The 12829-nt window shown below is 45.3% G+C and overlaps 1 protein-coding gene across 4 annotated transcripts in view; it reads left to right on the top strand.

Moving 5' to 3' along the window:
• The window catches only part of colec11 (collectin sub-family member 11), a 44580-nt gene that overhangs the window by 15021 nt on the left and 16730 nt on the right, over positions 1–12829 (top strand). For 2 of the 4 annotated variants that reach the window (XM_038800341.1, XM_038800339.1), the window contains exons 3-4: positions 801–872; positions 9344–9415. In XM_038800341.1, the coding sequence (XP_038656269.1) occupies positions 801–872; positions 9344–9415 (144 nt within the window). Of the gene's footprint in view, positions 1–794; positions 873–9343; positions 9416–12829 lie in introns of all 4 variants that reach the window. The other 2 variants (XM_038800340.1, XM_038800338.1) reach the window with 1 other exon arrangement.

The raw sequence follows: 12829 nt of genomic DNA, 5'->3' as shown, positions 1-12829 counted from the left end.
GCTTGTGACTGGCAAATGTCAGGAATATTGAAGTGAAAATGAAGAAGTAACTTTGAGTAGAATGAGAAAGCGCAGGTAGGTATACAGCATAATGATAATTGTGGCATCTTAATTATAAGCAAAATATTGAACCATCTTTGGAGGTGCAAAATTTAAAAAAATAATTCAAAGGTGATTTAAAAAAAAGTTATCATATTGGCAAGGTCTGTACAATGGCTATTGTTGGTTAGGTCTATGTGTCTAGTTGTATAGTTTCTATACCAGCTTGCTAAGGTACTGTATATCTAAAAAAGTGAAATTGCCATCAGTTCCATGAGGCCTATGATTGTAATTAAAATCTAGTATTTAAGCATTAATGATTTCATTCCTAATGTGATAACTACACTGCGCTGTATAAGTAGCAGATTAAATTTTCAATAAATGATAGCGATTCCAATATAATATACAGGCAAAGCAATTTATATTCCAGTGTGAGTATTACATATAGTGTAGTACAGAATATATTGCCAATATGTGAGTAATCACAATATTTCACACAGAAAACAGATTGGACTCCTGCAGTGTAAATAATTGCATAATAATTGGGAACAGGCAATAATGAATATATGACATTTTTTGCCTGTTCCAATACCAGCTATTTTCTCATCTCTCAGACTGAGATTTCCACTTGTGTGCCATTTGGTAACGGTCGCTGAAATTGATCTGGGCTGGGGACCCTATTTACACAGACACAAATGTATCATTTCTGTGCAGCCAGTTTTACAATGAGGATGATGCTGTCACTTTATATCATGATACAGGTGAACCCGGGGAAAAGGGCGAGAAAGGAGAGCCTGGAAGGATAGGAAAAGTTGGCCCAGTTGGGCAACCAGGTGACTAAAATCAAGATTTTCTACAACGATAAACTCATTGAAAGGCGACTTGTTTGTATAATATAATATAAAATGCAAACATTGAATATTACTGTATGTTATAGCTATGAAAGGGTTAATTGACTGCTTTCATTTTTCAAAGATTCACCAGTCTGCACAGGTTCTAATTCTAAGAGACATGTTCTAATTTTTGCAGTAGGTCCACCCCTCACATGATCATTATTATATTCTCCAATGTATCCATTTTGCTACTTCTTAATTCTGCCAGCATATTGTGAGCAAGGTGCTAAATATTGCGGGACTAAATTTGATAGCCTTCAAAAATAGGTGCACGGACTGTGATGCATTGATCCTACCTACAACTGCACATTCTGATGCACCAATTTGTGCTGCTTCCTCATTCATATCAACAATTTTGACATCCAGCCAGTGCTCACTGTGCTGTTGATTGCGAGTGGTTGGCACGACTCAGAGACAGCCAGCACAACTTATAGAGGTGCATTGTGGTGGAGGAGTTGTTGAGAGTCATGCAGGCAGTGACTCTGATTTGGGAAACATTGAAGAATAGCACAACATGGGACAGAGTAGGCTTCAAAGTTTTGACGACTCTCCAATGCAGTCTAATTGAAGAAGACGGAAAGGAGGAGAGACTCCTATATCCTTCAGGGTGTAGGAGGCCCTCCGGGAGTCCTCTTGGATTGCCTTTACTAGTCCTAGTGCTGCACTGCAGTGTTAATCCAATGGCTGCAGCATGACTGGTGGAAGGCTGTGGGGGTGACTACATAAAGGTGACATCGAGCAGTTCAGGTCCTAAAAGGTCCAGATTCAGAGTGTGCCACCTTGGAATGGGCAGCAGCATTCTGGGCTGGCTAACTGACAGGAAGCAGCAAGGGCACTGGCAGACGTGGCAGTGGTTCGCAATCCACTGATGTCATCCTGAGGGAGGGCATTAGGTTTGTGATCCATGATGCCACTGCCACTGTGTGGGGGCAATGCCTCCGCAATCTTTTCAGTGTGTTGGAGGACAGATTATTGGCCTGCTGTGACAATCTACAAACCCCTTTGAGCACTGGCATCTGCAGTTGTGAAGGAAGAAAGCTGAGCTTGCATGACTTCAGTCCGAGTTTTCTAGACAGCATCCAGATGTTGGGTGGCTTCTGCTTGTGCTGCAATGGAAGCTGAGACACCAGCCGTCAGATGTTGAATCATGCTTGAGCCCACAAACGTTCTCATGGTGCTGGCCACCATTTCCTTACTGGAGCGGATGGGTTCCATGCTTTGTGCAAAATCCTGTACTGATTCACTCTCTGGTTAGCTACTGTGAACTAACACCTTTGCCACCATTTCCCCCTGCCCTAACTGCAAGACATTCATGCCTGTGGTGTCCCTACATTCAGATGGTGCATTTAAACCATCTTCCAAAGTATATGCAGTGTTAGCATTTAGGCTGGTGTGCAATCAAGTCGTGGTGTTTCTTTTTCATCAAGGTCTTTCGCCTCTTTCCCTCCCACCATTACCTGGCCAGATTACAGTTCTTGGGTATCTGGAAGGAGAAAGATTCAAGAGTAGAATTTTGGTAAAGGGAGAGTGATGGGGTGGGCCAGGGAGAAGCAAATTATGCACGCTTACCCTATTTATAATTTGGAAATCAGAAGAGATAAGGGACAAGTGAGAGGTGAGAAGAAAAATTGGGTCTGATGACTTTCGATGGTTTCAGCCCTTTCCCTGGCCACAGCCTTAGTCATGACTGCTAAAATGATAGTGACCTTCATTGGGAAAAGGACATGGCATCATGCCTGTCCTCCTCAGTTAGCTGCTGCTGCTTCTGGTTTCGTGCCACCTTGTCCTGCAAGGATGATAGAAGTGCATGAATAGGTATGGTACAAAGTGTTTGGGTGATATCACCATTGTGGTTGAATAGCTGACAGCCTATGCAGGCTGCAGGATGTTTTAAAAAAAAACATTTTAGAGTACCCAATTCATTTTTTCCAATTAAGGGGCAATTTAGCGAGGCCAATTCACCTACCCTGCACATCTTTGGATTGTGGGGGCGAAACCCACGCAAACACGGGGAGAATGTGCAAACTCCATATGGACAATGACCCAGCGCTGGGGTCGAACCTGGGACCTCGGCGCCATGAGGCAGCAATGCTGATCACTGTGCCAATGTGCTGCCCAAGCTGTGGGATGTTAATGTGATTCTTGTAGCAGTGCTAAGTGTGTAAGTGTGAGATGAAATTATATCTGTTCACTACAAATAATAATTGATAGAGATTGTCGATGGGTCCTTTCAAGATTTGTAGACCCGACACTTTGGGCATTTGGTCATTTCCCTGATGACATTAGCTGAAAAGTTCTTGATGAAGTGGCAGACAGAGGGAAACCACATGTTGGTAATCATCAACTCCTCACCTCTTCAATAGCTGCAGAAAAGAATATGTGCTGGCCCAGCCTTCCTGACACTAGAATAATCCTGGAGGTCTGGCACCATTCTAAAGTCATTGCTTTTCTAAAGTCAGTGTGGTGGTATGAATGGGAGCACTGCCATTGGTGCAGGGCATTGGTTTTTCATTGGCTCTGGCTGGTCATGTGCCTCTCGCCTGATTGGCTGGGACTAGTCATGTGACTGCTCACCAATTGGTCAAGAGACAAGTAGACCCCGCCTTTGAGGCGGGGTATAAGTACCCAGAGTTCCCAGTGGTCGGCCTTTCTCTGTAGTCGACCACCGGGCTAACAACTAGCTGATTAAAGCCACAGTTTGGATCTTCATCGTGCCTCGCATCCAATTGATGGTACATCAGTCAGGAAAACCAGCTCATGAATCCCTTGAGCTTCTCCTGTCAAAGTGGTCAAACAGCTTATACCTAACTGTATAAAACTGATTTTAGAAGCCACCCTCCAAGTTGAGCACGCAGGCTTCAAGAATGAAGAAGCTGCTTTGACTAGATCTAGGCAATCGTTACCTCCTGAAGCAGCTGTTCTCAGCATACAGGAATGTCTTTCTGGTGCAAAGGCTAGCCACTGAAACTTTTAATAATTTTTTAATGTAGGAAAAACTGTTAGGCTTATCAACACCATAATGAGCAATCAAAAGTTCTAGGTTTATCTTCGTGACAACATGAGCCAAACAGGACTGCTGGAACTCTTCAAACACTGAAACAACAGTTGTGTCCATTTAGAGCAACACCCGCACAATATTCAGGCTTGGGCAGAAAAGTAGCTAATAACATTTGAGCCAAACAAGTGCCAGGCAATGACCACCCCCATTTAACCATCTTCCCTGGACATTCAATATCATAATCATCACTGTATTCCCCCACTATCAGCATCCTGGTGCTTACCATTGACCAGAAACTGAACTGGAATCGCCAAAGAAATACTGTGGCTACAAGAGATGACCGCAGGCTGCTTTCCACTTTGAGGGAGAGAGCTGACTGGTGGTGACGAATCACCACACCTCAGGCGAGGGGCAAGGTTGAGAAGGCAGGGCCTTCATGAATAACTTCAGCCGATACGGGAATTGAACCCGTGCTGTTGACCTTGCTCTGCATTATGAACAGGCTGTCCAGCCAACTGAGCTAAACCAGTCCACATCGCCCTTGTGTGGAAGGAAAAGAGCATGCTGGGTGATCTCAGAGACGCCTTAATTGTGACCATCTTCAAGAAAGGAGGCAGGTCCAACTGCGGAAATTAAAGAGGGATTTCCCAACTCTGCCATGGGAAATGTCATCATGAGAATACTCCTCAATCACATCCTCCCAGTGGCGTAAGAGCTTCTCCTGAGTCTCAATGTGGCTTCCGCATGTAGTGAACCTCACTTGAGTGTGTACAGAAGGGGCTGATGGGAAATGGAAATACCACCAGGCGGCAGCACGGGGACGTATAAGAGTGACGCCGAACGCCCTCCCCCTCACTTTGGCTGAAGAGACGGTGAGGAGTACAGGGACGGAAGTGAGCTCAGGTCTGCTAGTGTGGTCAGGCCTAGTTGCAGAGCACAGAGAAGTGTAACCTTTACAAGTGCAGTTCTGTAAGTAAGAGCTCACGCAATCATTTAAGTTGTGTAGCACAATAAACCTTCCTTCAACTACTGGACGACTTCTAGCATTCTTTCCAGTAACACAACACCGCCCATCAAGAGGTTTGATGGACTTGATCTTCATCAAATCCAGGAAAAGTGCAGGGAGCAGCATCAACCTCTGTCCATGGCTTTCTTTGATCTCGCAAAGGCCTTTGACTCTGTTAACTGTGAGGGATTGTGGATCAACCACCTCAAATTCGGCTACCCGTAGAAATTGGTCAGCATTCTCCACCTACTCCATGATGACATGCAAGTCGATATCCTCACCACCGGGACCACCACAGACCCAAGATGTGTGCAAATTGGGGTCAAACAGGGCTAAATCATTTCACCAGTGCTTTTCTCCATCTTCTATCCTCCATCCTCCATCCTCGCAGCAACATTCCACCCCATGACCCTGAAGCTCCCTACTGGAGTGGAGCTAACCTACCGGACAAGTGGAAAACTGTTCAACCTCCCATTGCTTCCAGGCCAGAACCAAGACCACCCCAACCGCTGACATCAAGCTACAGTATATAGACAATGCCTGTGTGTGCGCTCATTCAGAGGCCAAGCTTTCATTGCAGTGTTAATATAAGCCTACTTGTGACCCTAATAAAGATTAATAGTATTATGAGAGAATTGCCTCAGACTAAACATCTGGAAATAAAGGTTCTCTACCAGCCCACTCCTGTCACACATAATTGCCCCCCGACCATCAAGATCCACGGTGAGCCGTTGGACAATGTGGATAATTTCCCTTATAATAATAATAATAATAATAATCTTTATTAGTGTTACAAGTAGGCTTACCTTAACACTGCATGAAGTTACTGTGAAAATCCCCTAGTCGCCACACTATGGCACCTGTCCGGGTACACAGAGGGAGAATTCAGAATGTCCAATTCACTTAACAAACACATCTTTCGGGACTTGTGGGAGGAAACTGGATCACCCGGAGGAAACCCACGGAAACACAGGGAGAACGTGCAGACTCCACACAGACAGTGACTCAAGCCGGGAATCGAGCTTGGGACCCTGGCACTATGAAGCAATAGTGCCCATCATTACCTCGGGAGCCTCCTCTAGATGTGAGCAGAATTGACAACAAAATCCAGCATAGACTCCAGTCAAGTTTTCAGACGCCTGAGGAACAGAGTGTTTGAAGACTGAGACCTCAAATCCCACACCAAGCTCATGGTCTACAGAGCAGCCATGGTCCACATCCCCCTGCATTAGAGACATGGACAATATACAGCACACCTCAAATCTCGGGAGAGAACATTGCCTCTGCAAAACCCTGAAAATCCACTGGCAGGATAGGCGTACCAATGTGAGCGTCCTCTCCCAGGCCATGCCCGCAGTATTGAGGCACTGGTCACACTGGACCAACTCCAATGCCACATTGCCCGCATGCCTGACACAAGACTCCCGAAACAAGTGCTTTACTCCGAGCTCCGCAAGGGCAAGCGATCATTAGTAGGGCACAGGAGGGCAGCACGGTGGCACAGTGGTTAGCATTGCTGCCTACGGCGCTGAGGACCCGGGTTCGATCCCGGCTCTGGGTCACTGTCCGTGTGGAGTTTGCACATTCTCCCCGTGTCTGCGTGGGTTTCACCCCCACAACCCAAAAGATGTGCAGGATAGGTGGATTGGCCATGCTAAATTGCCCCTTAATTGGAAAAAATAATTGGGTACTCTAAAATTAAAAAAAAAAGTAGGGCACAGGAAACGCTACAAATACATTCTGATAGCCTCCCTTAATAAATGCAATGCCTCTATCAACATGTGGGCATTGCTTGCTTCAGAAATCACAAACTGGAGAAAAAGCATCTGCGAAGGCTCCAAACACCTCGAGCGTCATAAGGTTGAGCACACAGAGGCCAAGCGTAAACAGCGGGAAGAGAACGCAGAATCCAGAGCACCTCGCCCACCCACCTCATCAAACACCACCTGCCAAACCTGTGGCAGAGTCTGCGGATCCAGGATTGGACTGTTCAGCCACTGCAGAACCCGCCTCCCCCGTGTGGAAGCAAGTGATCGTTGACATTGAGTGACTGCTGAAAAAGAAGGAGGGATTTCGGGGATTTATTTTTAGAAGGGAAATTTGCCAGCTTTAAGAAGATCATGGACAGATTTCATTTATTTGCAGTGTGCATCAAAACAATCGTTAATTGTGCATCGCAATCCCTGCACCCATTTTTGCATGTTATCAGACTTCATGGCCTGTGGATGCTGGGATGGTTGTTGCTTTCAGCACTTAAATAAATAGCTATTAAGTAACAATATCAAGTGGTCAGCCAATTGAGATCAGGATTCAGGTGGGAAATAGCTTACTTTTGTTCTTATCATCTTATCGAAGGAGGGAAAATTCAACAAGAGTTCCATTATTGCAATGTTATGCTGAATAGTATTACCCATTTACTATGATGTGGTGATACTGGCGTTGGACTGCGGTGGGCACAGTAGGAAGTCTTACAACACCAGGTTAAAGTCCAACAGGTTTGTTTCACACACTAGCTTTCGGAGCACTGCTCCTTATCAGGCGAATTACCATTTACTATGAATATGTTTTGTGAACTCCTGTGCCACATTCCCACAGGCTCAGAAATTGGCTTCTTAGAATTCTTTATTTCCGAGTGCCTGAAGAAGGCTTTGCCGAAAGTGTCGTCCTTGCTGTGGTTATTATTGTAAATAACTAAAGTAAATTTCAGTTAATATTGAAATATAGAATACTCAGTTTATCTTCACTGTATATTCAAATTGAATATGAATTCTACATATTAGTGCATCTGGTTGGGATATTAAATATGCTTGTTGTGACCTCTGAAAATATTGAATTCAAAATGATCTCCTGCATTCCGAAAATGAACTATTTCCCACAAGCTGGCTGTTTCTTGATTGTACCACCCAAGAAGTACTTAACAGCCACTACATGTCTCATGGACATAAATGGATCTTCAAGCTGTCATTAGCTCACCAACTACAACATGGTTTGTTTTAATGATCACTACTTGCAAGTGGTCAGGCCTTTGTTTAGAATAAAGGACAGGAGGTCACACACTAACATAGTTCAGCCAGAGAATGAATTCAATGACTAACTGGTTATTCCGTGTGTTTATGCTTATTTGTATTTGTGGATCAAATGTCAGTTTTTGAAATATTTCTGTTTAAATCTGTGAAGACCTCCAAAGTTTTGGAACAAAAGTTCAAACCTCATTTTTTGCTACTTTTTAACAATGTGTTGAGGTCTGCCACTGGGGTGATGTTAAATCACTCTCACTTTAAAACATGAGTGACTATATTTATTATCATTTTTGTACCGTAACTTTAGCTTAAAACAGTGCAGTTGAAGCACAGATTCATTCATTGGACACAATCAACTCCAACTTCATCCGATTCACTCAACATCCTCGGCAAGCATCGCTAATTCTTCACTTGTTGCTGGGCTAATGTCCCGGAATTCTCTATCTAATGCTATTATGGGAGCACCTTCATCACAAGAATTGCAGCATTTCAAAAATATGCCACCAAGGGGAACCAGTTCTCGGGGCACATAGGGGTAGGAAATAAAGATACAACTTTGCCATCATTGCCCAATGTTACTTCTTTACGGGGGCAGCAAGGTGGCACGGTGGTTACCACTGCTGCCTCACAAAGAACAAAGAAAAGTACAGTACAGGAACAGGCCTTCGGCCCTCTAAGCCTGCGCCGGCCATGCTGCCCATCTGAACTAAAATCTTCTCCACTTCCGGGGTCTGAATCCCTCTATTCCCATCCTATATCCTAAGGGTCGATCCCGGCCCTGGGTCACTGTCCTTGTTGAGCTTGCACATTCTCCTGTGTTTGCATGGGCTTCACCCCACAACCCAAAGATGTGCAGAGTAGGTGAATAGGCCACACTAAATTGCCCCTTACTTGGAAAAAATAAATTGGCTACTCTAAATTTAAAAAAGAAAAATATAACTTCTTTATTGAAAGAAGCTCTTACTCCTACAACAAAAGCAGTGATTGCACTTAATGCCAAAATATCAATTGCTGCAAATTAATCTACATCACATCCATCTGCACAATTCCTGGTTGCCTACACGTGTGCTTTCGTAATTCATTTTCATTGATTCAGTGAACCATCTGTCTAGCTTAACTTCCTTGTGTGCATGCATGTTTGACAAAATTATGTGGGGAATGATAGCCAGGCCTATAGATTTACGGAGGCAAGTAGAAATTCATTTTTATTGCTGCATTTTACAGGTGTCCTGCCATATACCTATTTTCTTGAAAACCTCAAAACAAGTGTTCTTGAAAATAATCAACATTTCCAAAATTCTGAATGATGGGATTAACCCCACAAGGTCGTATGAAATAAAATAGCCTGAGAGATTTTGTTGAACCATGTATAATTTTTTTTTTGCAGGACCTATTGGCGAAAAAGGCCAAAAAGGTGCAATTGGTCGCTCCGGAAAAATAGGCTTAGCTGGTTTAAAAGGTATGGTAACTTTCTTTTTGATCTTTGTAACAAAAATATTGGCACACTATCCAACAAAACAGCTGTGTGGATTGTATGGATCTCCTTGCCAAACACAATTTTCGATGCTAAAACGTTCTCATCTCATATTTTCCATCATTAATCATTGTTTTGCTCCTATCAAAGTAACTGGTCGAGAAATTGGGATCATTAATGCCCAGTTTTGAGCATGACAAGTGGCCTTAGGCCTCCAAAGTAGAGCTGCAGCATTTGAAAACATTTGTGTGGTGAATCATGCCAGACTTTTACATTGGTGAGGACGCTATATCTTGTGGAGTGAATATTGGTGGGAAGTAAATGCTATTTTGCATCTCCAATTAATGCCCTCTCTTAACCTAGAATAACTGAACTGGTCAGCAGCTCCCTTAACCCACCAGCAATATTCAAAGAGATCATCAAATAATTACAGATCAATTATTGATTGAAACATGCTTTTTGCTATGATTCTACAAATGTTTGGTGCTTTAATATCGTTGTTTCAAGTTTCAAAAGTCTACAGGTGGTGGATTGGCAGCTGCTAAATGACCTTTTGCTGATTTCAGCACATGCGTACAAGCCAGTTTCTCCAAACCTTAGGAATTTCCCTGAGAAAAGAGCATGATTTGGAGAATGGTCAGCGCTCATGCAGAACAGAACAAGCAGCTAGAAGGGGAAGAAGGCCTTTTGGCGGAAGGACATTTCTGCCCAGGTTATTCAGCAATTCTGCCACCTGAATCTATGAGGAACAATTGGCAGACCATCCGTATTCAGTAAGGACATCAGCACTGAAATGTTCCACCAGCTGCTGCCACTGGGGCAGGCAGAGCAGTACAATGACGACATTGCCAGTGGCTCTGAAAGTGACCATGGTAATGAACATTTGTGCCTGGCTCCTCTGAAACGGGAGAAATTTGCAACATCTTCCATCATTGCTTTCTGCCGAGAATCCTTTCCCCGCCCCACCCCACCACTCCACCTGCCACTTCAACCTCCTCCACCAGTATGATTTGCTCTGGAAGGCCATTGTTTATTTTCCATATCCTGCTCTTTTTCAAGGGCAATGCCTACTAGTGCCTGGAAGGATTCACTAATGCAGAAGCCTTGCAATAACCAAAACATCTTTCCATTTCCCGGAGACTTTTACAATTTGCAACATTGGTTGAAAGACCCCAAAATTTGTAGAGTTACAAAACAGCTGGAAAAAAATCAACTCACAATTGAGTAACTCGTAAGTAGTTGATGATCACTTTTTAATACAACATCCACTGTTACTTAAAGAAGGGCAATGAGGCACTCTATTCAATGAGAAACAGGTTGAATGATCTTTGCTAGGATTGAAAGAGTTTATCGTGATGTATGATTGTTGGAACCAACAATTCTACAGACACGTGCTTGTAGGATTAGAATAGCGGTTTTAATATACTCACAACAGAGCCAGCCTGTTAGCCATTGAACTTTCGGTGAACTGGCCGGCTGACCATGTGGCACTAATCTTTATACAGCAGCTCCAGGGGGAGGAGTCCTGGGCGGAGCCAAGGGAGAAGCCCAGTACAATTGTCGAGCATTCCCAGAGCTACTCCCCCTGGTGGTCAGGTAGTGCAACTGCACTTACAATATAGACACATGTATATACAGATTATAATCCGGTGTGAATCACATTCACCACATTCACCCCCTGTGAAAAAAATCGAGTCCAGCGGGGGTGGTGGCTCACAGAGTTAGTCTGTCCGGTGGATGAATTGTTCTTTTCGATCTGCGGAGCACCGGGGTTGCAGCCTCTTGCGGTGGCTGGGTGGGTGTTGAGAGCTGGGGTACGATGGCAGACTCCGGGGCGGGTCTCGTCCAAACTTTATACACCTCTGGCTCGACCGGAGACTGGGGGCGCTGGGGGCGGGCTGGTTCTGGCGCGTGGAACCGGTGGGGTGAGCTTGCGGAATCGGGGACGCGAGGTGGCGGCAGCATAGGGAACGGGGTAAGGGGTTCCTCAGCGGGGGTGGGGGGGGGGCTGGATCCAGCGGGTGCCAGGTCCCGAAGGGATACTGTGTCCTGGCAACCGTCCGGGAACTCCACGAATGCATACTGGGGGTTGGAATGGAGGAGGCGCACCTTTTGAACAAGTGGGTCAGTTTTGTGCCCCCTGACGTGCTTCCTCAGGAGGACCGGGCCTGGTGTCCTCAGCCACGCCGGAAGTGAGACTCCCGTGGTAGTGCCCCTAGGAAAAATGAAGAGTCGCTTGTGGGGGGTTTGATTTGTAGCTGTACAGAGGAGGGATCTGATTGCGTGGAGCGCGTCTGGGAGGACTTCTTGCCATTGGGAGACTTGGAGTTTTCTACACCGGAGGGTCAGTAGGACGGTCTTCCAGACTGTCGCGTTCTCCCTCTCCACCTGTCCGTTCCCCCTGGGGTTGTAGCTGGTAGTCCTGCTCGAGGCGATGCCCTTGTCGAGCAGGTACTGACGCAGCTCGTCGCTCATAAAGGACGAACCCCGGTCGCTGTGCACGTAGCTGGGGAAACCGAACAGGGTGAAGACACTATGCAGGGCCCTAATGACTGTGTGGGAGGTCATATCAGGGCATGGAATGGCAAAAGGGAATCGGGAGAACTTGTCGATGATTTTGAGGAAATAAATGTTCTTTTTTTAAAAATAATTTTTATTGAAAAATTTTGATTTTATACAACATTGACGCACCTTAGTAAAATACCGAAAATAACAATAATATTAACAATCATATACATTCGCCCCATCCCCATGAACAACCCAGCATTTTAACAACAACGCAAATTAACACACTATAAAGTTACAGATTAAACACCTCTCAGGGCAAATTTGACCTTTTCCAATTTTATAAATCCCGCCATGTCACTGATCCAGGTCTCCACGCTTGGGGGCCTTGCATCCTTCCATTGTAACAGTATCCTTCGACGGGCTACTAGGGACGCAAAGGCCAGGACACCGGCCTCTTTCGCCTCCTGCACTCCCGGCTCTACCGCAACTCCAAAAGTCGCGAGTCCCCACCCTGGTTTGACCCAGGATCCAACCACCCTCGACACCGTCCCCGCCACCCCCTTCCAGAATTCTTCCAGTGCTGGGCATGCCCAGAACATATGGGCATGGTTCGCTGGACTCCCCGAACATCTGGTGCACCTGTCCTCACCCCCAAAGAACCTACTCATCCTAGTCCCGGACATGTGGGCCAGGTGCAGCGCCTTAAATTGGATGAGACTAAGCCTCGCACATGAGGAGGAAGAGTTGGCTCTCTCCAAGGCATCCGCCCAAGTCCCGTCCTCTATCTGCTCCCCAAGTTCCTCCTCCCATTTAGGAAATAAATGTTCTTGTTAGTGGAGGGGAGTGGCCCTTTGAAATCGATCGCAAGGCGTTCAAAGGGCCTAGAAGCCT

This window comes from Scyliorhinus canicula, chromosome 6, assembly GCF_902713615.1.
Source record: "Scyliorhinus canicula chromosome 6, sScyCan1.1, whole genome shotgun sequence".
Classification (NCBI taxonomy): Eukaryota; Metazoa; Chordata; class Chondrichthyes; order Carcharhiniformes; family Scyliorhinidae; genus Scyliorhinus; species Scyliorhinus canicula.
Note: the sequence above shows the minus strand (reverse complement) of the source record. Positions and strands in the feature narration are given on the sequence as shown.